The 27,193-nt window shown below is 40.2% G+C and overlaps 1 protein-coding gene across 4 annotated transcripts in view; it reads right to left on the bottom strand.

Annotated features, from left to right (window-relative positions):
* Positions 1-255: 255 nt before the first annotated feature.
* The window catches only part of map3k20a (mitogen-activated protein kinase kinase kinase 20a), a 31,320-nt gene continuing 4,382 nt past the window's right edge, over positions 256-27,193 (bottom strand). For 3 of the 4 annotated variants that reach the window (XM_033618109.2, XM_033618107.2, XM_078174505.1), the window contains exons 3-20: positions 27,089-27,176; positions 21,058-21,159; positions 18,978-19,043; positions 18,834-18,862; positions 17,970-18,107; positions 16,068-16,154; positions 14,757-14,831; positions 14,555-14,661; positions 10,556-10,691; positions 6,249-6,293; positions 6,126-6,156; positions 5,878-6,017; positions 5,457-5,519; positions 5,276-5,365; positions 2,013-2,129; positions 1,780-1,854; positions 1,473-1,623; positions 256-1,306 (exon numbers count right to left, since the gene is read on the bottom strand). In XM_033618109.2, the coding sequence (XP_033474000.1) occupies positions 585-1,306; positions 1,473-1,623; positions 1,780-1,854; positions 2,013-2,129; positions 5,276-5,365; positions 5,457-5,519; positions 5,878-6,017; positions 6,126-6,156; positions 6,249-6,293; positions 10,556-10,691; positions 14,555-14,661; positions 14,757-14,831; positions 16,068-16,154; positions 17,970-18,107; positions 18,834-18,862; positions 18,978-19,043; positions 21,058-21,159; positions 27,089-27,176 (2,262 nt within the window). In that variant the 3' untranslated portion in view covers positions 256-584. Of the gene's footprint in view, positions 1,307-1,472; positions 1,624-1,779; positions 1,855-2,012; positions 2,130-5,275; positions 5,366-5,456; positions 5,520-5,877; positions 6,018-6,125; positions 6,157-6,248; positions 6,294-7,330; positions 9,727-10,555; positions 10,692-14,554; positions 14,662-14,756; positions 14,832-16,067; positions 16,155-17,969; positions 18,108-18,833; positions 18,863-18,977; positions 19,044-21,057; positions 21,160-27,088; positions 27,177-27,193 lie in introns of those variants that run through there. The other variant, XM_033618111.2, reaches the window with a different exon arrangement.

The raw sequence follows: 27,193 nt of genomic DNA, 5'->3' as shown, positions 1-27,193 counted from the left end.
TTCTCGTGCTGCTGCAAATACTGAATTTCCCCACTGTGGATCAGTAAAGGCCTATTATTTAATATGACCACTGTCAAACAATAGGAACAGAATCATGTTCTCTGTGTCAAACTGTTGTGTTTGGCTATCTATCTATCTATCTATCTATCTATCTATCTATCTATCTATCCAACTAAAAATACTCCATAGATAGAGACAGACTTTAAAGGCAACTCAGAGTGTATGGATTTGAAGAAATAAATATATCATCATGGATAAGCGTGTTTATAACTGTTTATTAGTTCACTTGAGAAAAACCAGGATGATAAATAAATTGTAATCTGCTATTTAAAAGAAGGAAGAAAGTGATGAACAGGGGCTGAATTGTCCATTTTTATAATACTTATAAATCATTTATATTAACCTGACAGGAGCCAGTTTTTAAAAAATAAAACCTTATGTTCATACATACATACATCGAAGGCATCAGTGTGATTCTCTTACAACAATCAATTCATCTTTCAGCATGTAAGCAGACATAATTCAAATGTAAAACCTTCAGCGCGTGACATGTTAAGAAGCCGTCAGTTCATGTGTGGCCCATATTAGCTTCTTCCACCGCCGCCTCGCCCTCCCCTGCCCCCTCTCCTCGGCCGACCTCTGACTTGTTTATTGTCTTGACGTGGTAATCTTTTCTGTCGCTCCACTTTGATCCACCCTCCGTCGCTGGTTTTGCCCCCCTCTTTTTCCTCGCTGGGGTTTTCTGTCACAGACAATATACCTGGTATCATGGAGGGGCGGTTCTGTGGTGTGACACTGTAACTGTTGGACCGTGGCCTCCCTGGCTGTCGTGAGGTTTTGCTAGTTTTATTATGAATATAGTTACCTCTAGTATTGGTCCATGCGTGCCCCCTACCCTGCCCCGCTCCCACAGTTAATGTGTTGCCAAAGTAGCGGTTTCTGCGTTGGTCGTGCACTGCTCCGGCGCTGAGTGGGCGATCTCGTTCCCTCTCTGAGGCGCTCTCTGACGTAGTGCTGGAAGGGCTGCTGCCCTTTGACCCAAGATGGAGCGGGGAGAGTTTGGCCGACAGGCTGGCGATTGGCGAGGAGCTGCGTGAGTCAATCCAAGGAGATCCATGGACACGGTTTGGAGAGCGACGCACAGCTGCAGCATAAGAAGACTCCTGGCTCTCGTGTGCAGACAGGAACTGAGGCAGAGTGCGGGCGTCAGAGCTAGTGAAGGAAGTCAGAGGTGCAGTCGTCTGCAGGGATTTCTGGGTCATCACCTGCCTCTGCCTTACGTTGTACATCCATGTGGGATCAATGTCTAAAAAAGAAGGACATGCATCAATAAAAACAGGAGAACATCTGTGTTTAATACTGTTAAATACATATTGTGATATATTAAATTGAGGAAATTCAACAGCAACAATCTTTATTTGTCCAACAATGAAAACTGCTGCTTTGACACTCACTATGAATAAAACAATTACCAGAGTAAGCCTTGTCCGTGGGGTGCCAGTCAATGTAAGATGGTGTTGTTTCGATGACCAGCTCCACGTTCTTTATCTCATCTTGTCCACCACTGTTACTCCACATCACTGGACAGCTGTATCTGGTAGACTTTGGTGACTTGACATCATTCTGAAGTGTGAAGGCAAAAGAAAAGGAAAATTATAAGTGTCAAAAATATGTATACTTGTTGCACAGGTTTTTTGTGATTGATGAATGTTTTAATTTCAAATTTCAAATGGCTGATTTATTTGCTTTGTTTTGTGAGGTGCCTCTGAAATGACTCACCTCATAATTGATTGTGCAGTCCACCTTCTGGTTCGGCTGTATCCCAACGATCCACTTGTCCATCACAAATGGTGGCTGCATTGCAATGACATTAATTTATTAAGCAATAAATCTGACTACAGCAACCACAACACTACAATCCTACAGGTAAAATGCAGCCAGTTAAGTCAGCAACAAAGACAATATTTAGCACTGATTAAAACATGAGTGCTCGTGTGTGTTTCTGACGACACCTTAGTCATCCGCAGGGTTTCCACATCCTTTCTGTTGGCGTTAAAGATGACATCTTTGATGTAAGTTACTGCGACGTCATCTCCATCAAGTTCCATGTACATTTTCCATTTGCAGTCCTTGAAAGACAAAAAAATGGTGAGATAGTGTTCGTCTGGTCTGGTGCACTCAGAAACACTTGATTGTAGGGAAAAGTTTGTAATTGCAGTATTCTGTGTGGAGAACTTGGTTACTCGTGTATATAAACCAACAGCACAACCTAGAGGTGGTTTGATGGTAGTGGTGAGTTACTGGCCACAAAGCCTCACATTGTGGGGGAGGACAGAAATTATAACACAAAAATATTGTAAATAAATTGCAAGGGGACTAAAAATGAGAAATTATATCGAATGCACCTTATTTAGGGAACTAATCTGAGTGGAAACCAGAGCTACACTGATGTCTCTACGCTGCAGAGGGAATTGTCACATTGATAAAATTACTATAACAGAGAGATATAAACAAATAACAACAGTAAAAGCAAAGACTTTTATGCAGACATTGTAAATTCTCGTCAAACATTTGATATTATTATTCTCAGTAGGATCCAGGATTAGTTTCGTCAGTCGATTTTAGGTGATAAGGGTGAAGGTTTTTCCTCATGAGTTGCTGCATGCGGCACACATCAAATCCTCACTAGGAGGCACAAATCTCAATTCCCCAGCCCTCTTCTTCTGCATACTGAATGCTGACGAAGCAGTAATGATTCTGCCAATCCCCAAAAGCCGGCCACGAAGCCACAGGTCACAGCTTAACCACACTGGGTTCATGGCACAGGCCAATCCATTGTGTAGTGATCACAGAGAAAGACATCAGAGGAGTGGCACTAACACACTCGTCTGAGGAGCCTTCGCCCTCTCCTGCATCGTCCCCAGGGGCTGGAAACGGCTCAAAGGGGAAGCTTCAGCAAGCCTCTGGCTCAGAAACACACCAGTGGCCCCGCGCTGGCCTGGTGTCGGCGCTGGACGGTCGCACCGGGGCTCCCAGGTCCATGCTAGTCTAATCACTCCAGCAGAAACAATGTCTGGTAATGATGCCTAGGACCCGAGTGCGTCTAATGACAACTCATACATAATTCAGCACCTTTCACTTGGCTGCACGGTGATATCCTCATTAGTAGGGGACCCTCAGTGGCTGTCAGATGGTGGCCGCACAATCGCAGGCCCTCATTTTGTCTTTGAGAAGTGCAGCTGCTTCCATGACATCGCCAGCAAAGAGGGGCGAAGAAAAAAAATGCAGTGCGGGTTTGTTTTATTTAGTGCAAAAAACCTTCCAGTTTGTAAAAACAAGGCTGACACGGAACCTGACACCAGGCAGGGGAAAATAATTAGCTCTCATTTTCTCAGCCTCCTGTTTCCTTCTCCCTGCTGTGTTTTCTACCCACTAAACCACCACATGTCAGAAGAAATGGGAGGCAATTAGCAGGCTCGTTTCAGCCCTGCCGAACACACTGAAAGAGGACTATTTATGATGGGACAATGAACAGCTGAAAGATTAAATAACGTTTGCCTTTTAAAAAGAAAATGACTTCTGGCTAAATGGGCTATTTTTGATTAAATTCAAACAGCAAGTGAAGAGCCACCCTTTCTCCACAGTTTGAGACCCTAACAAAGGGCTGCGAGCAAGTCGAGGTGGATGTGGTACATGGCTGAGAATGAAATGTTTATTTGTCTGGTTTTATGCATGTCTAGTGATGCCTTCAATGGTCAGTGTAATGTAACAGCCGTCATCATGAATTCTCAGAACAAACAGCTTCAGTACAAGGAGGCTGATTCAATCAGGCAAAAACATGATTCTGTACATCTATATACAAAGGAACAATTATTACCAGACTTATGCAAGAAGTCAGCAATTAAATGTCCAGTGTGTAGGAATAAAGGACATATATTGGCAGAAATAGTACACACATTCATAACTATGTTTTCACTAGTTTATAATCACTTGAAAATAAGTTGTGTTTTCATTACCTTACAATGAGATGTTTATATCTACATATGGAGTGGGTCCTCTACCAAGGGGTTTGCCATGTTATTTCTACAGTAGCCCAGAATGGACAAACCAAATGCTGGCTCCAGATAGGGCCATGCGTGTTTTTGCATCAGTCACCGTAGTAATCCTACATGCTTGGCATACAGTTTAAGTTCTGCAGCCTCACCTCTACATTTAGAGTCCCACAGGCTCGACTGAACAGGTTGAGGAACTCTTTGGCAACCGTTTACATCTGAGTGTGGCTTCTAAGTAGCGTCAGTGTACCTGCGACAAAAACTGAATGTAACAGGACTGCTTAATTTGTTGCAATGCATCTACTTTTAGTAATGTCTGATGTGATATGTAGCGTTTGTAGTATGATTTGTTGTTTTGTATTTTTAGATTTATGTGTATTTATGTGAAACGGTTGACATCCTGGGACGCAAAACAAATTTCAGATGTTTTTCTGATAAAAAAAAGTGAAATTTTAATCCTACACACTAGACCCTGGGTCTTCAGCAGGAGGTCCACGACCTCTAGGGGGTCCTCAGAGTTTTTACAGGGGGGCTGCCAAATTATTGTCTGATAGTTTAATTTAAGCCTTAATTTAAGTTTTGATTTAGTATAAAAAAATGTAAATAGGTATGAAAATACACATGGACACGAATCCAACACGTTAGCAAAGATAAATCAGCCTATTTATTTAAAAAAACAAAAACGAAAAACCCCATTTAATTTACAGTACACAACATGGCAGGCTAACTGTTACCCATGAATCCTTGTGTAATCGTGCGCTAGCTAATGCTAAATCACAGTGCGGCACGGTGAGGTGAACTCGTTAGTGTTACCTACTACTGAAATGTATTGGCCAGTTAGCTGTATTATTATGCCAAGTGTACGGACATTCTCGTGAGCCATTATGGATGTTTTTGTAACTTTTCGAGCAGGAGAATACAACTGCTGCTGACTTAGCAGCTACAGGAAAGCACAAAGACAGAAGACCAAAAAATGTTCAGAGAAGTGTCTCAAGTGCAACTCAGTTTTATACAATATATGTGGGGGTCCCTGCTCCATCTCTCTTTCAGCTAAGGAGTCCTTGGCCTTAAATTATTGAAGTACATTCATTAATTTGCCATTGTCCAGTTTTTTGGGTTGCATCTCACAGAACAAATGGAAAACAACATCTAAAGCACAAAGATGCAGAATGTTGATACAGTCGGTGTGTGTGAGTGTGTACTGTACTTAACTACAAACTTACAGATTTCCCAGTTCCTGCTTTCCAGTGGTACCCAAACACCAACTCCAGATTTACAGTTTTACTCCTCTCCACCTCTTTTTCCAGCTCATCCTGTGAAGAAAAGGGAGTATTAGCACCAAATATGCACAGAAATAAAAAAAAAAACAACTCTTCCCTGATGATAAAAAAGAAACTTAAATACCTTCAGCAGCGGTGGGAAGTGGACTAACCCCAGATAATCATTCGTTAGCTTTTCAATTTCACCCTGCAAGACAGAAAACGTGAGATTCACTGTAAGTCCAAGTATCAACTAGAAAAGCACTTGGAGAGCGCAGACCTCCACCAAGCAGTGCGGATTTCCCGCCATTTTATTATTTTATTCACTTCGCTTCAACTGATCACCACCAAAATTTTATCATCTGTTCTTTGTCCCATTATCAACCTTTCCTGAAAATTTCATCAAAATCCGTTCAAAACTTTTTGAGTTATTTTGCAGACAAACAAACAGACCAACGCCGGCGAAAACATAACGTCCTTGGCAGAGGTAATAAGCATAGATTTCATCCTGTAAATTATGTATGGATTAAAATAAATAGGACAGTTGTGGTTAATGGATGCCTTGCCTTGAGGTGCATGACGTGACCTTTGGACTTGACCCCCATGTCCCGCATGTCGTTTTCTGTGAGCAGAAGCAACCTCTTTCCTGTGATGTGATTTTCTTTAAACAGGTCAGCATACAGCTGCATCCCACATGTGCCCTCCCCTGAGACAGAGAAGGATACGCCCAGTTTTTAAACAGTAGACAGATAAGTAGAAGTAGATAACAAATAAAGAGAGACAAATAAAGATGCCAAAGTCGGAGTGAACAAACCTGCGCCAAATATTTGCTGCATCCAGAAATACTAAGGGAATAAAATGGTGATGAATTAGTTTTAATTGAATGTGAAAATCTAAATTAATATATTCATTATGAGGTAAATACAGTGATACTGACCACGTGCTCCTCTGTCCATGTATAGATGTCAAGAGTTGGCAGCAACTGCACAAAGACAAAAGACAAATAGAAGTAACAGCAACAGAATATAGATGGATACAGACAGTATGAAACGTGTGTGTTCAGATTTTATAGTAAAAATTACAGGACTTAAGTAAATGTTATTAAAATGGAAAATAGCCATGTTTTCCATGTCTGCAAAGCCATTACTTTTCCGGTTATTGTGCTGTGCGATTAAGACGACTTGCCTCTAATGGTCTATATCAAACCGAAATGTCCATCTGACTGATCTAACGTGATCTGTTTGAATGATAAATCATTTATTGCTCATTAAATGTAATCAGGCAGAAACTTGCCAGCCAAAATAAAGATTTCATCATTGTGATCATGAGACTGGTGTGTAATGACAGAAATAATGCAATGGAAAATTGGAGGAAAGATGACTAAATGAATGAGTAATCCCCCATTCACTGTCTTCTTCCCACGACATCTGATAACAGCTCAGATTATGAGCTGAATGCCGCTCTCAATAGACAGTCGCTGCCATACATTTCAGTGCAGCCCCGCCGCCTCATAAAGCCACTCAGCCCTGCAGCGTTTTCCGCCTCCTCCAGTGCTGCGGTTCGGAAGTAAACAGATTCAGAAACACTCTGCCGCTGCCAAAAGTCTCACTGGAGTGACTTAACATCACTTTTCAGGCAGCATATTGTATTTCACAAAATGCGCTGCCATGCCTTTTTTCTCAAAGCACTATCTCCAAATCAAAATGGGGAGTTTTTGTGTTTATGTGTGAGGAATCTGCAGGGGAAAAAACACTCTGAGTTGGGTTTAGTTCACACAATTCTGCCCCCATGTGGACTAAGTGGATGATGGGTAACCAGACCATGAATACAGGGAGTTACAAAGTGGCATGAAGTTAAAATCACAAGAAAACAGTTCGACACAAACATCTGGTGAAGCATTATATTTCACAATCTTATTAAAATGGTATCAGTCACACTTTGTTCTGTGTTCTATCATAAAAGGTTTAGTAATAATAATAGTCATATAACATAATCCTCATGAGACAGAAAAGCAGAGAGTTCACAGAAACACATTTATTGACAAAACAGCGAAGGAAAATAAGTCACATCAAGAAGCTGCAGGTCGTTTGATTCTGGTGAAACCTCCAGGAGATGAGTGCGTAGGCTGAATGTTTCTGAAGTGTCTGGCATTCACACAGGGAAATGTAAATATTGGTGAGAGCCTGTGCTAATTGTTATATCTAGTCTAGTGTGTGTGGGGCTTGATGGTGCAGGAGTGCAGGCGATGTTTGAATAGGAATATTAGCTCATGGCAGGACGCTAACAAGCAACAACACAGGAATGCAGAGGATTACATCCTCATGAGACTGACTGATGATAACAAGTGAAGGGGACAATTTAATGGGCTATGCTCAAGGAAGCATATCCTTCCCCCAGATGAAGCCTAACAGCTAACTGAACACTAATGCTAATACGATTTTCTCTACTGTAAAGTGCAGGGCTTCAGGCTAACATTCAGTTAGACAATATGGTGTGTCACTGGATGTAAAATGTGTCTACAGAAGGAAAATATTCTATTAAAAAATCTATATTGGTAAAAATCTGTGACTTCTGAATGAGGTCTTTAAGAATAGAACTATTGTTATTATTAGGCTTGGGCGGTATCTAGTTTTTCATACCTTCATACCCCTGACATTTCACCAGGGTATACAGTGTATGATGATATTCATATTAAAATTTATTTAACAATAAAAAAGCACAGCCATAGCTACTGGTGACAGAAGTCATTGCAGCATGTATGTCATTGTGTAGCTCAGCAGTTCCCAACTGGTGGGTCACGGTCCAAAAATGGGTCTGGCTCCATTCTGAATGGAGCGCAAGTCAAATTTGTGAAAGACATACTTTAGTTTTAAGTACAGTGAATTTCCAGCACAGAGCGTTTGGTATTTTATTTTTATGGTACCTGATGAAACTTTTAGCCACAGTGGATACCGACACAGCATTGGGCTGAATGGAGATGACTCGTGGGATAAAATCAAGCCAATAAATTGCTTTTGAAGTTGGAAGACGTCTTTTCAAGATAAAGTTATATGATTGAATACTAATTTCTTATTTCTTGGGCTTTTTGCCTTTAATCGATAGGACAGTATTGGCATGGAAGGGGGAGAAAGAGGGGGAATGTCATGAGCCTGAGGCCACTGCAGCAAGGACACAGCCTTTGTATATGGGACACCTTCTCTACCAGGTGAGCTAATGGACACCCTGGCATTTTTCTTTTCACTCGTCCTTTAACGTTATCCTCACCGCTCGCAGTCACCGTCTTTCTCCCCCCAGCTGCCTGTTCCACTAGTAGACACTGACCTCTGGTGGCGTGTGCTGTGCACTATAATACATCACCTCAATACAGTATCTCTGTATCAGTTTAATAGAAAGGGGAGCATTTGTCTTTTTGACCATGTTGAAATCTTAGCCTCGAGATTTTTAAATTCCGTGGTATACCGTAATACCTTTATACCGCCCAAGCCTATTTCTTATATAAATTATTTCTTAATTAAAAAAACATAGGCCTAAGAAAAGAAGCCTGTCTTGAAAAGTAAAATGTAAAATGAGAGAATGAAGCTGACAGTCACACAGCAAAGTCCCTCTCCTGCTGTTTTGAACCTGGGTCAGTCAGAGGAAAAAACATGTACTTTCTCTTCCTTGTAAGAGACTGCGTCTCAACAACTGCACTTCACCACATCCAGAACAAATTGGCCAATCTTAATGTCAGCAAAATGTCACTTCATCATAAAAGCCTGGCCTTCTCTAAGCAACTGGCTCACGTGGCTCTTTCTTCACAGCATGGCACTATACATCTAGTACATTAGGCATACGGTAAATGACATCCATAATATCCATAGGTGGAGGGCTACAAATACATTCTGTAATATCTTTCTGTGCAATTTGAGCTATTTCTGAATATAAATTGAACAAACATTAAGCCAAGATATGATTTACGGTGTTTGTCATGATTATTGATGAAAATAATCACGACTTAACAAGCAATTCATTACAAACAGAGCTTCTACAACACCAATAATGCGTTAAGTGGGATTACAGTTTGTGACAGATGCAGCTGCGGCAACACAGAGCGTCGGAGAGCTTCATTCACTGTCGTCAGACCAAGTGAAGCGTCCCATCCCCAGAGTCATGTTGATTTTGTGTCCTTCTCTGACACTGCTCGACACGGAGGAGTTCTGCCTGGCCTGCATGTTGACCTGCATGCCTGAGTGCAGGACAGGCCGGCCAAAGTCCAAGGAAAACACGTCTTCAAAGCCTTTCATCATTGACTGCAGATTCACCTCCTCATTACCAGAGGTTGTGATCTGACACGACATCTGTGAACTGTTTGACTCCTCCGTCTTAGACTGATAGAACGACTTAGCACTTATCTTTTTTGCCACAGGTAAGAAGAGCTGAGAGGCAGAGACAGGTGGAGAGAGGAGGGACACGGGTAAGAGAAGAAGAGAGGATAGAACAGAAAAGGAAGTGAGTAATCAGTTGCAAACCACAATATAAGTGTAAATATGAGAAGCAGACAACCCCCACCCAAGAAGAAAACGAGACAGTAAAGGGAAGTTAACAGAGCAGAACAGAATACAGGGAGGACAGGAAAAGAAATGAAACACCAGAAATTATTTCAGTGAACTTAATTCAAAAGTGTTCAAGTTATCTATACTGTACTGTGGCTTTGGGTCACAGAAGGTGTTGAGAAAACACCACTTTTGTTTACAGAAACACAAAGTGCAAACCAGGAAAACCAGAATTTAATCCGCTGTGTCTTTTGCATGCAAATAATCACAATGCAGGGGAACAAAAACAAACAGCAAAGCCGTGAACTGCAGTTCTGCAATGCTCAAAATTCAATATGAATGCTAGTGAGAACTGCAGCTTTACTCTGTGCATCATGATGCAAATGTCCTTGTTGGGCACCCATGCACTACACTGCACATAAATGAAGTACTGCCAATAATATACACTGCCCATAATGTTCTCATAATGTGCTTTCCCCCTTTACTTCTCATTCCACGCTTTTCTTTTTTCATTTCACTGCCTTCCCATTTCCACATCACCCCGGAGAAGATCAGGGGAATTCTGTCCCTCTCCCAGTGTGATGGTGGAAACACACATTTGAACAGCAGTGTTAAAGTGAGATGCTGCTGCTGTGACCACTTGATGGTTGGTGGCGGCTGTCCTGAGGGTGAAGGTGGACCAAAAGTGGAGAGGGGATAATGAAGAACTCACCGGGCTGTTGGACTGTTCGATGAGTTTGCGCTCCCACATCTTTAGACGGCGCTCTCGCTCTTTCAGCTCCTGCTCTTTGGTGCTCAGGTCTCTCTCCAGCTTCTTAAGTCTCTCCAGTGTCGCTTCGATCTCACACCTGCGGTATGGAGCAACAGAGCAATGTCAACAATTCACCAAAGATTTGTGTTATGATACTTTGAGACTGCTGTTCGTATCCCGTGTGAAACCAAAAATTTTAATATCAATGTGGTGTGCTAGCATGTGGAGCATACGTTACATTTAGCCAAGCCATGTTGTTTTTGTTTCTAATCTTAACCAGGTGGATTTGTTGCCTGTACCTAAGGAAATGAACCTAAATTTTTTTTTACCTCACTCTGAATTTATTTTTTAAGCAGCTGTATGCATTTAAGAAGCCGACAGTGTACATTCCCTATGAAAACAGAAGCTTTTTTAAAAGACACAATGCATGTATCACGTGTAAAATGACGCGCCATCCTTGAGCATCCAATCCAAAATGACGCTGGAGGGGGACCTAGGGTATCATAGTGGTGGCTCATTGGTCTGGTTGAACCCCTAAAATACAGTTTTCCATTCTTATTTTGACTTACTTAGCTTTAAGGTTTAATTCATTAAATGTCCATAACTGCTTATCCAGTTAGGGGTCCCCTGGGGGCTGGAGCCTACCCTAGCTGACATTGGGCCAGAGGAAGGGACACCCGGGACAAGCTACCAGATTATCACAGGGCTGAGACATAAAGATGGACAACCATTCACACTCAAATTCACCTACGGACAATTTAGAGTCACCAATTAACCTGCATGTCCTTGGACTGTGGGAGGAAGCCGGAGTACCCGGCGAAAACCCACACTGACACAGGAACATGCTAACAATGAGGTTAACTGGTTTTTAAGGCTGCATCATTCCAATAAATGTTAATATTTGGCAACTTTGGGATTTCCACTAGGATTTGAAGTGAAGTCAAGAGGGTTTGGCTGCACAGCAGTTTCTTGTGATGAGTAACTCACTGGCAGGTCAGCAGGGTTTAAGAGGTAAGCTTAAGTTTTGTTTTCTTTCTTTGGGATTTGTTTGTTCTTTGGATATTAAATATAATCAGCCTTATCCTTTAAACAACACAGTGTAAACAATAGTGAAATTAAGCACAGTTAGAACACTAGGACAGTAAGCCGTGACACACACCAAAACAAAAACACAAATAAAGCTGTAAACAACACCAGCGATGCCCTGCAGTCAGAAGGTGATTAGTGTGTGTCTGAAGCTTTGTATGCCAAGGACAGGACAGTGTCTCATGTTCACTTCACGTTGAGGGAAGTTTGTTTTGCCCAGCAGGTGGGGCTGCACAGTGTGTCATGGAAATCCATGCTGAGCTTCAGCCCCACAAAAACTTAGTTCTCACACTTTCTGTTCATAAACACATGCAGCCCAGGCAGGAAAGCCCATGCTTACTCCTCCCGGTTACTCCTCCCGGTTACTCCACCCTGACGCGCCTCACTTCAAACAATTTCCACTCAACACTCAACTTCCCAAATAATTTGCTCTCTCGCCTCCCACTTTCCTGACAAACGTTTTGGCATTTCGCTTCGCCCCATGAATTGTAGAATTCCCTTTTTTTTAAAGCTCTTTTTCAACTATTTTACCCAGACAGCTGCAAGACAGTCGAGGAAATGACAAGTCTGTTCTTATTTTGTCCAAACTGGTCTGATCCAGAGTGTAACAGGAGGCGCTTGTGAAGTTCTACATGATGTTTAACTAATGTGACTCTGTCTATATTTACTTCTTAGCCAAACAATTAGATCACGCAATACATTATTTTAGTGGTTGTAAGACATGGCAACCATTGAATTATATCAGCTGCTTTTGACTGTTACACTCTTAAGTGCTTGAGATTTGATTTTTGTACAAACAATGCACAGTGCAGTCTGTAGGTACTAGGACAATGGGTCTGACGAGAAACAATGACTGTGAGGATAAAATGGCAACTTTTATATGAAGGTGTTTACATCACATACAATAAGAACAGCAAAGAGTGTGAAAATTAAAACCAGTGATGTCAGAAACTAAAACTGAGGTTTAACTGTCTGCCACACTGCTCAACACATGTTAACCGTCTTTTTTTTTTTTTGTCTATTCGTGTCCTCCTAAGAATGAATTTTAATAACTTCTCTTACATTTTATCTGGCGCTATAATTAGGGCCAATTTTTCCAATACTTTAATTTATGACCATTGACTGTATTAAAGTGAAAAAATTATCTGATGGTATAAAAAGGTAGCCTAGTAAGACTGTCCTAATGACGTAAACATTCTGCTAAGCTCTCTGATACAGAATGTTCAGCTCACGTCATCAGGATGGTCTTACCAGGCTAATAAAAAGGTGTGATGTCATGATTGACAGCTGTGCCAGTGCCCGGGCCTGGGATATTTTGGCCTTTTGTACAGTGGGAGGAAGTGGTGACCCGCCTCGGCCGTTTAGTGCTAATTAGCAAATGTTAGCATGCTAACACTCTAAAATTGGAAGGTGAACATGCTCCACATTATACCTGCTAAACATCAGCATGTTAAAATGATCACTGTGAGCAAGTTAGCATTCTGATGTTAGCATTTAGCTCAAAGCACCCATGTCTCTTCACTTCCTCCCATCACTGCCGTCTTGTGCTGGTGTGGTCATTTGGAGCCAGAGTCTACACAGTAGCGTCTAATAGACCCGCAAAGCCAATTGTGAGCAGCGCCACTGATGGTGAGAGCACTGATACACGCACAGCTGTCAATCTTGATGTCAAACCCCATTTTAATAGCATTAAATTATTAAATAAAACCAAACCTACCAGAAAATCTAACATTTAAACACACATCAGTGTGTTAATAACTACTTAAAATGGCAGAAACCATCTTTGGAAACATTTTGTTCGAAATTTTATTTATTTGATGTGACTCTTCTGCTAAAATGGAGGGGGCGGGGCTTAGGAGCTATACTGCAGCCAGCCACCAGGAGGCGATCGAGATCATTTTGGCTCCACCTTTGGAGGGTTGTCACATCATCAATCTTTATAGTCTACAGTACAGCCTCACAGTGCAGCTACAGTAGCATGACTGAACACTGTTAATCTTGTTATACCGTACCAAAGCACTATATTACTATATTGAGCACCCAATATGGATGTGAGCCCTCTCAAACATCCTTCACACTATAGTTAGCACTTTAACCATACAAGTCTGCACTATATGCTTTATCTATTCCTCATTAACTTCTAGGTGGTGTAAATTCAGCTAACTGAGAAAAATAGTATCACGCCTAACAGTGCTCTGAGTGCTCTGAGGTCAACATACCATCTCTCCGCCCTTTCTGCTGAGGCTACCTCCTGCTCTGATCACCCACAAGCCTCTCCTTTTACTTTCCGCCAGCTAAGCTGACAGTATCAAACCTCTTGAGCTACAACAAATACGCTTTTCTGTGTCACACATTCTCAGTTTCTGTTTTCCAGCAGCGAAATTCACTCCAACCTGCTCCACCTGCAGATGGCTGCCTGGACATGATACCACCAGCACAACTTCTGAGGAAAAAAAACCTCAGAGCACAGACAAGCCCCGCAGAGAGGCAGACAGAGAATAAAGTAACAGCTGAGACTCAGGCTGTGCTGAACACCACCAAACCTCCAGCTGCTCATACAACCCAATTAAACACTTCTACTTGAAAAAGATGGTGATTATTTTTAGGGCCTTATGGGTAAAGAGAGGAAGTATATCCAGATGGATGATTCTTTGGAGGTTTTCATGCCTTTATGGAGCTATCAGTGTAATTATTAAAGATCTATATGCACGATCTCAAGTCCTTTTTTGTATTTCACGGCCCCCATCAGCTACATTTCCACATCATTCTTTGAAAACAGTTGCACATTTCCTTAGGCTGAGGCAGTATATTGGTGAAAAAAGGGAGAGTTATAAATACATTTACTGGGCCTGGGAGAAAGGCTGATCACATTACCTCCATTCAGCCTTGTTGTGCAGGAAAGAGTTGCACTGTTGAGGAAGTTGGCTGTCATTAGACATGGACTCCAAAGTAGAGAGGATCTGCTTGAACATTGGCCTCTCCTAAATCAACACACAAACATTTGCTCTGTAGGATTCAATAAAAGCATACATATGTTGTCAATTTGCATACTAATGCAATTCATCAGCTCGCTCACTTTTGGCTCTGTTGCCCAGCAGTTCCTCATGAGCTCAGCAAAGCTGGCAGGGCAGCCACTCGGGATGGTTAACCTCTGAAACACACAGTCAGATGGAGGATGAGCTGAAGGGGAGCTGATTTAACGGAATAGTTTGACATTTTGGAAGACACGCTTATTCGCTTTCTTGCGGAGAGTTAGGGGAACAACAGTTCAGCTCAGTGCACAAGAGAACCGGAAGCGATGAAAGCAAACAAGCAACTAAAGTCAAGAGGATGTAAGATCAAAATAAACTTGTCATATTAGATAAGATTATTTTTATTTTATTATTTTACAGTAAATATGCTCTGTTCTTTCAAAATCGGGCTGTGTTGTCAATGTGCTAACTGGCTAACGAGCATCTTGAATCCATCCTGACAGTCTTCCGGTTTCCCTTTTTGAATGATGAACACAGACTACCACCTCCTGTTGGTTTAAAGAGTTATTTCCTTTCTCAAAGTGTACGTGCTAGCTGGCCATTGGCTGTAGTCTTTGCAGCGTGTTCAGCGCAACTTTTTAGCTGAGGCAATGTGAGGTGATGCCACTAGTTTTTTGATGTCGGTTTGGTGTGTCAGGGCGTCATATGAGACCAGCTCAGTGGGGGGAGAGGACTATTGCCAGAAAATGCCACAGCAAGCTAGCAAACCGCCCGGCTGACTTCGCTACAAGCCAATTAGCTGTCTTAACAGGTGATGTACCTAATGTCCTAAAGCTGAGTCGCAGGTGACATCATCAGTTGGCTTGAGTTGAGCTGAGACCGGCAAGTTCACACCACTGCAACGAACAATCCCCTCAGTGCTTTCAGTGTCATCTGTAACATCTTTCTCAATTCTTTGTCTATAGCGCAGCTCCAGATTTGATGCTCCATGACATCACACATTTGAATTTTTTGATTTAAGAGAGAGTTATTCATGTTTACTAATATTTTTGGACTGTCTTAGACCACAGGAATATGGATTTTGAAAATTGGAGTAGGTTCCCTTTAAAACCAAGATAAGCTAAGATAACATCTGCTGGCTGTGGCTTCATATTTACCATGGAGACATGAAAGTGGTATCCATCTTATCATCTATCTCTCAGCAAGAAAGCAAAACAGGATATTTCTCAAAATGTCAAACTATTTCCTCAACATTGTACGTCACACCTTTAACCTCAAGCAGTGACATAAGATTTAAATGACAGTAAAATCATGTGAAAATGCAGTTAGGAACAATTCTTGACAAAACACTGCATTTGTATGTATCAGAATAATACATATACAGTATATACACGTATAATTACATGCTGGAGTACCTCATTTTTCTCCACCACGAGCCAGGCCACTTGTAAACCTTCCAGGCCTTTGAAGGGTATCTCACGGGTGAGCATTTCCCAAAGCACCTGTCACAGAAGTCAAGAGCCATGGTCAGTATATAAACAAAGTTCTAATACTGGAAAATTATATGCATACATAATGCGTTTGCTCTGTCAATGTACACAACATCTATAAATCTTCTGTTTTGCCCCAGAAAAAAAGGTATAAATACACATAAATCCTGCTGAGCAGATAATTAGCTTTTATCTGTTTCTGCAGCATGTGTAATCAAAAACACTTTTCTGTGTTTGTTGAAGACAAAATGCAACATACAAAATAGACAAAAATATTAATTTTAGATTTCCAACAACGATTAAAGGCTGCCATGATTTCTGAAGCACAATAACAGCACTCCCATGTTCATTTAGATGCTTCTCAGGTGGTATTCAGCAACAACCTGCGTCAACATCTTTGAAAAATTAGATCATGAAAAGGTAGAGGAGTAACATTTGTCCAAAAACCCAAGAGCTCCACTGTATATGTGTACTGCATTTCTGCATTTCTGCACTTGCCAGCTGCCTCTCATTACATGTATGTGTTTTACTATAGAATTCAGCTCCTAAGAGAAGTGTCTGAGAAGGGAAACCGCATACTAACTGTGAGTCTGCAATCATTTAGCAGTACCTCTGGCATAAAAAGCGCTCATTGCAATCATAAATATTGTCTGTTTAGCTTGCAAAATCCTGCGTACTGTATTTCAGAGGAAACAGAAATTTTGTTATTTCATTGGAACTTATATCAGTGATTTACTCTTGTATAATAAGAACTGCAATTTTTAAGCATATTAAAGGGAACTGGTTTCCATTTTGAAACTACTTCCAACAATCTTTAGCCGCAACTTCACAAAAGAGTCCAAAAAAGAAAGACAGAAAGTTTGCAGGAGGATTCTGCAAAGGTCACAATAACTTCTACTGTCCACTTAAGCAGAGAGGGAAATGCAGAAATGAAAATATCAGCAGGACCGGTTGACTGACGGTTGTTGTGTTTTTATGCAATGAGTGACTTCAGTGCAATTTCTACAAATGTTTTGAATGTATTTGATTAAATTTTACATAGGATTTTTCTACAGACAGAAATAAAAGTGCATTATTGTCGCTTGAATTGTTCCTTTAAGGCAAAAACGCATTTTATAAATGGGTCGTCTCAGGCTGTGAGTCTCACTGTCATTTTCAATCATCCATTCTGGATGTGATCTTAATGTGCCATAATGAATACATTTCTTCCTGGATTTGATGACACTTTTTGTAGAATAACCAAAACAGCATGAACAAAACTTCAAAGAAATGGTCCGATAAACAGTCTTAACTTTTAAATCATGACTCATAACATTTTAAGTAAAAAGCAAAACTTAGAAACTTTGTATAAAGAAGCTAAAAGTAACTTCTTGTGGGCTAAAGGGGGGCAGTATACTCCATCAAAACTGCTTCTTAGATAGCCAAATAGTAGACTCTTAACTGATTTAGGAGAACTATAATTAAATTAAAAATATCTACATATGTTCAGTTCATATACCCTCAGATGCATCTGAAACAGGTGGCTACTTATAGTTTCTCTATGCTTTTCATGTCTCTATGTATCTTCCCTAATGTCCATCCTCTTCTTCCTCCAGTTGCCACTTTTCCCAGGTTGCAACATTTAGGAATATTTGTCCACAGAACTTACTTTCAGTTGTCAGAAAAAGGGAAACTGTCCTACACACTATGCGTCAATCAGACAATTGCTGGCTTGAACTCTTCAATGGCAATACGTGCCAAAACAATGATCTACAGTATGTGAAACCTAAAAATTATTTTAGAGATATGATAATGCTGCGTTCCCCTCCTGTCCTTCTTGTCACTCACCACACCGTAGGAGAAAGTGTCACAAGTCTCAGACACAGGCAGGCTCTGGATCACCTCTGGAGCCATCCAGGGAAACGTGCCCACCAAGGACATGTGTGTTGTGTGGGTCAGAAACTTGGATGCCCCAAAATCACAGATCTGAGATGAAAAAAACAGAAAGAAACAAAAAAACAGAATTAACATCACAATTGCACCTAAATCAAAATTTCATATCCATGCCCACCATTTATAGAAAAATGTAAATATTATGCACCAATCAAACCAGAAGTGCATTTTTCCTACTGAAAAGAACAGTGACTATAATAATCTGTAAGTGTGCATCTGATGCTGGTGTTGGCAAATGCTACAAATGGGGGTATCTGCTGTACTCTAATCACATCATTCAGGCCTGGACTCAATGGCTATTTTCGTCACTGCAATTTGGCACACTATGCTCTTGTTTCATTTCAGAAAATGTGTCTCTATGATACATCAGGTAGATGCAGAAGAGGTTTTGAAATATGTGTAGTTCCTGATTAGCTTTCCATAATATACTAACTCTAAAAGGTACAATATATTGTCATGAGTTTTTGTTAAATCCCCTTTCTACTTGTCTCATCCACCGAAGCACCTACTGTACAGTAAAGCACCCCGTAATACTGTCAGTGGTTTCTTGAACATGCTAAGTTAGTCACTGCCCTCTTGTGTCCACATACTGTAGGTAAATAACATACCAGCAGTGTATCTCATGCTCAAATTCCCTTCAAATTTTCAGATAAAAGTTGAGACACCAGACAAAAATCACCTTATTCAAGTTGGCTTACTGTTCCGCAAAATGTATTTGAGATGAAACTCTACAGGGTGTAAGTCACAGTGAAAACCTACCTTGAGAACCTTGTCTGCTGCCAAAACAACTGAAAGGGAAAATAAAAGTCAATATTTACTTTAAATAATGTGAAGCATTCATGTATATAGGAATTAATGTTGTTTTAGACACAAAAAGAGAGTAATGGAAATCAAAATTGTTACCATTCCTGGACTTGAGGTCTCTGTGGATCACCTTGACGGGGGCCTCTGAGTGTAAATAGTGCATTCCTAAAGTGGAAATAAAGAGATGTTTTTCAGTAGCAGATCAGTGGAAGCTCCTGTATACACTGGTGGAAAATAATGCATCTTTCATCCTGTCTGAAATACTGTATGTGTAGAGGAGCACTGAGGGAGAGCCCAAGCTTTACGTAGAAATGTGTACTATTAGGAAGTCAATAATCAGCAAAATCAAGACTCCTTGACTCTTGTTTATTTATATTTCAGTGTAAAAGTGCACCTACAGTGCCGCAAACACTAAAGCACACAAACACTGGTTGTGAGCATCAATACTGACTGCAACAAATCAGGACTTAATCCCACAGCAAAAAGTCAAACTTTTTTTTTTTGCTTTGTAAAAAAAGCGTGAAAAAAGAAAAAAGCGATCCGCACACCACAAGAGCTCCCGTATGCAATTTTTTATTTGCTAATTTAGCAGTCTGAGGAAGAGCATCACGCTCGAAACGTCACGCAAAATAAAAAATTGCATATGGGAGTGCGGATCGCTTTTTTCTTTTTTCACGCTTTTGATACTTTGTGATCCAGAACCCAACCCAGTGGGCTTTGGGGATGTACGTGTCCTATTTTTTAATCATACTTTTTTGCTTTGTAAAATATTTTTAATATTTTCACAGCAATGGCTGTCTCTTACCAAAATGTATGATTTAACCTGCTGAAAACAATCTGGTTTTCAGACTTCAGTGCAGTACCACTTCAGCATTCTTTATTCAGGATCCCCAATAGTCGTTACCGCAGTGACGACTAATAGAGCCCATAACTGAGGCTCACAAAATTATATGTAACTGCATGAGCTACATTTGACTGTTGTTGACCCAAGTGAGTGTCATAAATACACATAACCCTCACAAACATTACATCATATGCTGGTAAAACGGATGTCTTTTTTGATAATTGCTGTTTTATTTTCTTTTTAAAAATAATCCTATGAGTAACCTGGGTTAAGTGCAGTGGTAGTTTATTCCAAATCGACATGGCTCTATCCATTACAGTTTTCTTTAACGCAGTGGTCTTTGGTAAGGGTAGCGTAAAGCTTCCCATGCAGGCATGTCTGGTTGCTTCCTTCCTCTCCACCAACTCCATGGGTTTGAATTCAATAACAAAGTGCTTCTGTTTAAAAGTGTTGAAAATGTTTTATAATATGTTGAGATTCTTATAAAAACTGACTTTAGGATATGACAGGATACAAACACTTTTTAAGGTGTTGTAGCTAAAGATATGAACACTAAAATGCTTTACATATATTCAGGTGTTCCTCAGGGTTCAATCTTGGGTCTCCTCATTTTTAACAGCCTAGATTAATAACCTTGGGTTGTATCAGTTCATGATTATTTATTCTGTTTGTTTGTAGACACTCTGTTTGTAGACACAATTGATCTTGTCCATAATAATTTACAGTTCAGTTTTAATTGCATCCAAAACCATTAATTTTAATCTTGCATTAAACAAAAATATGAAAAATAAAACAAGTTTGTGCTTTTGTCATTTTCCCCCCTCCATTTATTTACATTATTTTGAATGTCATAATACTGTAAAGTAAGGGTAAGACAAAGATGCTTGAACTCAAGGTTAACTTTTTTACAGAAAATATTTTACAGAAGAAGGATGTGGTAAACTGTTGTTCTAGGCTTCATTTCCTCTGACTAATGACATTGGTGACAGTTAATATGAACATAACACAGTTTTATTACAACTGTTTGCTATCCAAAAAAAAATACTGTGCCATCCTCCTTCAGTTTAAAAATGTACTTCCTACAAATTTTATCTGTTTTATTTGTCATATTTATCGGTTACTTATTACAACTGCTGTTCTTAAATTGGATTTTAGCATCATCAACCAGGTGTGTAACCTATTGTTATTTTGTAAAACTGTGAACAGGCAAGAGGTTGCTCTCAATGACTTACCCCTGCAAAAGTAAAGGCTTAATTAATTTATACAAAGACACTTTATTGACAGGCACAATTGTTCAGCTGTTATTTACTGACTAAAAATAATTGTCACATTTACCTCTGGCGATCTCTGCAGCCCATGTCATGATCTGCCCCATGTCCATTTCCTCACTCTCAGCACTGGACAGGTAATCATACAGTGATCCCCCACTCGCATACTCTGTGGAGACATAGATTATGTTTGAGTTTGTATCATTGGGAGAGATTAACAGTTTGTGATGCTAAAATGTCTTACAGTGACAAAACTGTTCTCTTGAGGCGTTACATTGTACATGTGAGTGCAGTATGTAAGAGCATTACGTGAAAACAATTGAGAATTGAAATTCTGCCAGACGCCTGCTGGAAGCCAGCTGACAATGTGTTGTTTACAGTTTGCTCCTGTCACTGACCTGTCGCTGGGGATGAGCTCAATTTATCACAGTGTAAGTGAACGCTATGAGCCATCCTGTTCCCTCAGGAGCCCACATGTTATCAGCTATATCTAGAACACAAAATAACAGCCCTTCTGCTCTGTTTTCTAAAGTTTCATACACTTCAAATAGGGCACTTCTTAAGGGTCTTGACAACCATGCAGCCTTTTCCAACACCCCCTCACAAAACTGTGCAAAACATACAGATTAAAGATTTGATTCACCACAAAGATACTGAGAGCAGCTAAATCAACATATTTGCTAAATCCAGACAGACGTCTTGTGAGGTAAAGCCCTTGAATAAAAATAAACAAGCACTATCATACCAGCTGAAACAGCAGGGCACCTCTGTTTGTGCATAATAACCCAATCATGATCCAACACAGTAATGTAAACATGCACGGGCGCCGCGACAGGAGTCTAATAAACAATCATAAAATGCACCAATGTTTTTTATTATCACGAGTGTAGATTTTGCATGGCTTTTTTATTAGCGTTGCAGCAAAAGCTGGCTGACAGGAGACATACAAATCAACTCAGCTGACTTCACCTGAGTGTGTGCAAGTGAAGACCTGTCTGCTTCTGCACTTTGTACTTTAACACATTCATCAGCATTCCATGGATGACATGGCTGCCTGTGGCTCCGTTGTAAACTGCACTTCCATTTTATCATCTATCATTTATTAGTGTAATGTCACAGACAAGTTTGAATCAGTTTGTGTAAAAAACATCAACAGCCTTGCAGTGTATTGTACAAGCAAACGTACCTGTACCCCAAAACAACAACTAACCTTCATTCATTAGGTTTATAAGGTTCCTGAGTGACAGCAGATTTGGTTAAACTCATGCAGGTTAACAGAGATAAACAGGTTTCTCAAACAGAAAGACGGAACTGCCCAGTCTGATGTTGTGTGTCAACAGACAGAGGAAATTTATAACAGAGCTGATAAATGTGCACATGGTATGAACAGGATGGCCATAAACATTTTTCCTGTATCTGGTGCTAATTAGATTCTGCTTTGATAAACAGAGAAAGCGACCAGCTCCTTGACAACAAAACTGAACTCTTTCACTACTGCAGCAGCTGCTAAGCTGCCATGTGCCCTGACTTTCATTTTTAGTGATCACAACTTCAAATGCTTTCACTTCAAGAGGAGCTACACCCATTTCCAAGATTCATACATGTCATTCCTGTGGTCGGAGACAGTCCAAAAATATTATTAAACATGAACAGCTCTCTCCAAAATCCAAAAACTACAGTGCTGAAGCTTGTAATGTCAGAGGGTATAAAGTCTGAAACTGCTCCATTGACAATTAATTAGTAAAGATATTGCAGATGACACTGAGCACAGGCAGGGGAATGTCCTGAGTACATGGGCACATTTTCTGCTTCAGAACTGAGAACACTACAAAAGAATAAAGTTAATTTGGGTATAAAAAAGAAAAAAAAAGCAGCCAAGGGGAGGAAGTGGTCTGGTTTGGTGACCTCAGAATTGCATCTCTGCTTTTTGCAGATGATGTGGTTCTGTTGGCTTCATCACACAATGACTTCCAGCATGCACTGGGGCAGTTTGCAGCAGAGTGTAAGGCGGCAAGGATGAGAGTCTGCACCTCGAAGTATGAGGCCATGGTTTAATGCGGAAAACAGTGGATTGCCCCCTACGGGTTGGGAGTGAGTTACTGCCCCAAGCAAGGGAGTTCAAGTATCTCGGAGTCTTGTTCACAACGGAGGGTAGAATGGAGCGTGAGATGGATCTGCAGTTTGGCACGGTAATTGCAGATCCCTCAGAGGGGTGGTTGGTCTCGACCTTAGAGATAGGGTAAGGAACTCGGACATCCGGAGGGACCTCAGAGTAGAGCCACTGCTCCTTTGCATTGAGAGGGGTCAGTTGAGTTGGTTCTGGCATCTGATCAAGATGCCTCCTGGGCGCCTCCCGTTAGAGGTGTTCCAGGCACGTCCAACTGAAAGGAGGCCCCGGGGCAGACCCAGAAAACACTGGAGGGATTACATATCTCATCTGACCTGGGAATGCCTCCCAGGAGGAGCTGGAAAGCATTGCTGGGGAGAGGGACGTCTGGAATACTTTGCTCAACCTGCTGTCCCCCAACCCAGCTTCAGATAAGCAGTTGAAAATGGATGGATGGGAAGAAAACATTCCGTGGGTCCACAAAACACAGCTCCAGACTTTATACCCTATGATATCACAAGTTTGAGACTTATTTCTCTAGTTTCTGTCCTTGAGAGAGAGTAGCTCATGTTCACAAATACTGATTAAACTTTCTTAGGTCATAGAAATAACATATTGGAATCCCTAAGTTAGGTGGTGTTGCCCTTTAACAGTTCTCTTACAAACAGCTATTACATAGAAAGCATGGTTTGCATAAAGTTTAATGCAGCTGCAGACACTGAGAACATGATTTTACATGACAGTCATCTACTTTTTTCTCTTAAGAAAAATCTGTTTATCTGTTTCACTTGTGTTGGCTCATACACAGAGTATATGAATATGCAGAGATACAAAACCATTGAATCCATAATCTGTGTAAAGTCACATGTAAACTGACAGCAGGTAAGTTACCTTGCGTTTGCTAAAAATTAAAGCATAGAAAGATATACACCTGGAAGGCATACAGCTGTGTGAGTGTATGATGGGAAACTCTATTGAGTCAGCAGTTGGCCAACATCAGTTCCAGTGTAAAATTGTGCAAGGCAGCAGTTGCTGCCTTGCACAATTTTACAATTTATAATATTTTATAATATTTCTCTAACTCTCCATTCCTCAATAAAAGGACATATTTCAGGTTATTGAAATTGTGGAATTGACCTGAGATGACTGAGGTCATGCTTAAGATGCATGACCTCATCACACAGGAAGATTTTTTTTTAATTTGTGTGATGTAGAAAATAATATATATCCTGATGTGAATGACAGGAAAGTTATACTGCATAAAACAATTTTGTTGTTTTTTTTTTATGATGGTGTGTTTTATCTTTTTCACTTGACTGAGGACAATTTGTAAATGTAGAAAACATAACTCTGTGTGTGCATTATTTGTAGTTTTGCCAGCTGAAACACAGGTTTGGTGTTTGTGTTTCTAACAATTAATCCACAAAATAAAGGAACACTGAACACTGCCAAATTAAATTACAGTTTAAAGGACCTCACATCTAAATGATACCAGTTTTGTGTTTGTTATTTAAAGTGTTTTAATGGTTTATGGTTTTTATTATCTATGAGTGTCTTATAGACTTGTTGTTGTATTTGTAAGTGTGGTAATGTTAACTATGTATGCATATCGAATTTCACTTCATGGGACAATACAGAAAAAAAGATTTATCTACTTTGTCTTGACATGTTTTCTTTATTCATTTACCACTGTTGTTTTATTTACCATGGGCTTATAATTTGTGCACTTTCATTTAAAATGGAAATAGACATTTTTTGCTTGAACTTATCATTATAAAGTACGTAAATGTTGATTGCGCATTGTAACAGCAACAAAATATTGACCCCATCGGTGTTTAGAATTGTTCCCTATGAGCCTCACATTCACTATGCAATACTGTCTGCCACCAGGTACGATCTCCCAGGAAAATGACGGCTCAGTTTAAGGTACAAAAGAAGTGCGTCAACCATTGTGTAACCAAAATAGGAAGAGGATATCGGTAGCTATCCCCAGTTATTGAAGAGAATCAAAATAGGTTAATTGCAGTAACTAACCCCAGTAGCAGAAATGGCAGATAGTGGAACAACTGAAGTAACTGTAGAGTCTGTGGTGGCTGCTCAGCTTAACAGATAACGGAAATCGATCTGGTTGACTTTGATGAAAAGTTGTCTAACACTCCTATATCCAAGTCTCAGCCCGACTGCCAAACTAGCCAGAAAGCTAATACAAATAAACTAAAATTAAATAAATTTTAAGCTATATTCTCTCAGTAAACGTGTAGTTTCACTTGCACACTATATACTTTATATACTATATACACTTTGTATCTCTTGTACTTATTTGTGCTGTATCTCTACAGCACTTGTTTGTTTAGGCTGAGATTTTTGATGACATCTAGCTGCTGTTCCTATGAAGTTTGAATGCATTTAGAATAAAGTGTTTTAGACAAAAGAGTCTGTCATCTAATGTATTATTATGGGGGATGTTGTGTATAGTGCACAAGATTAGGTAGGCGATACTCCTTGTTCAGGATGTGAGTAAGGGCTGCTTTGACTTTCCCTGACTGTGTTTTTAACTTTTTCCTGGAAGGCGAGCAATCACTATGGACATGGCATTAAAATCATATGACCTGTGGTGAGTCACAAGGTTTCCTGAATGTGACAAAGACCTTTTATTAATGGCAAACAGAAATGGTATTTCTTCATCCACCTCAAGAGACTCTAAAGTTGTGCTGTAGAGTGAGTAAACATGTGAGCCTATAACACAACTTCCTGTCTACATGAAGGCTAAGAGTTTGTTTGTTTTGCTTTTAGATGGAGGGAATGTTCTTTATTTATGCAACTGCAAATCAAATCTCAGTTACACATAGTGCTGAAATGATTTGTTGATTGTTCGATTAGTCAATTGACAAAAAAACAATTGCCATCCATTATTGTTCCAATGCATTTATCAAGCTAGATTTTCAAACGTTTACTGTTTCCAGCTTCTGAAATGTGTGCATTTGCTCAAAATGTCATTGTAAACTGAATATCTTGGGGTTTTCTGCTGAAGATTGAACAAATCTGAAGATGTCACCTTGGGTGCTGAGGAACTGTGATGAACATTTGGTCACTAATTTCTTTCTTTCTTTATTCTTAAAGAATCGTTTCGGCATTTTTGCCTTCACTGGTCAGAAAACAGTGAAGAGCAAGGCAAGAAACAAGGGGGCAACAAAGGTCCCCGGCCAAATCAAACACTGCAGTTACGGGGGGTGCACTGCAACCATTTGGCTAGCAAGGCTCTCCTGTCCACTGTTTCCTGACATCTTATAGACTTAACAGTTGACATATCTTCAAAAAAACCTGACAGATTAATCATAATTGGAAAGTAGTAGTTAAAGCCCTAATTATATATACTAATATTCCTGTGTAGTTAATTATCATTAACCTGTAATTTGGGGCATCATCAGTACAGTGCCCAGTATGTGGGTATAAAAAATGATAGGCAATACTGCAAAAATAAAAGGGCCGATTAAGAAACACTTTCCAAAACAAAAGAGCCCAGTTGATGTGGTTAAATCCAAATGTAGAGATTTATCATTACGGAAGAGAGAGGGGAGATCACTGTGATTACAAGAAGAAACAAAACAGCAGCAGAAGAGGGTTTAAAATGCTACAAAACTTAAATGATACATCCACAGTAAAGTGAAAGTTTGTGCAGTGACACCGAGGGCCCCTTGCTACATGAGCTTTATTCTTCTCAGCCTCCACCCTAAATACACACACACAAAAACAGGGGCACACCACTACTGTATCAATGTGTGCACTTCCTGAACCCTCTGGCATTGACTAATGCTTCCATAGAAACCTCTGCACCATTCAGTGTTGAGCAAACTGCAACTGATGCAAACAGATTCAGCTGCTGCATTTTCTATCGTAATAGCCCACTAGCTCTGTAGTGTAACCGTTATCATTGAGACGTACTGTATTCGTAACAGGGTGAAAATATGAAGGCTTTAGAAAAACATCTTACCGGTGACGATTCCATAATTAGGAGCCTCAACGATTGCACCATAAAACTGGATGATGTTCCGGTGGCTGAGGACACTGAGGATTTCAGCCTAAACAATGAACACAC

The sequence above is a fragment of the Epinephelus lanceolatus genome, chromosome 14 (genome assembly GCF_041903045.1).
Source record: "Epinephelus lanceolatus isolate andai-2023 chromosome 14, ASM4190304v1, whole genome shotgun sequence".
Taxonomy (NCBI): domain Eukaryota; kingdom Metazoa; phylum Chordata; class Actinopteri; order Perciformes; family Serranidae; genus Epinephelus; species Epinephelus lanceolatus.
Note: the sequence above shows the minus strand (reverse complement) of the source record. Positions and strands in the feature narration are given on the sequence as shown.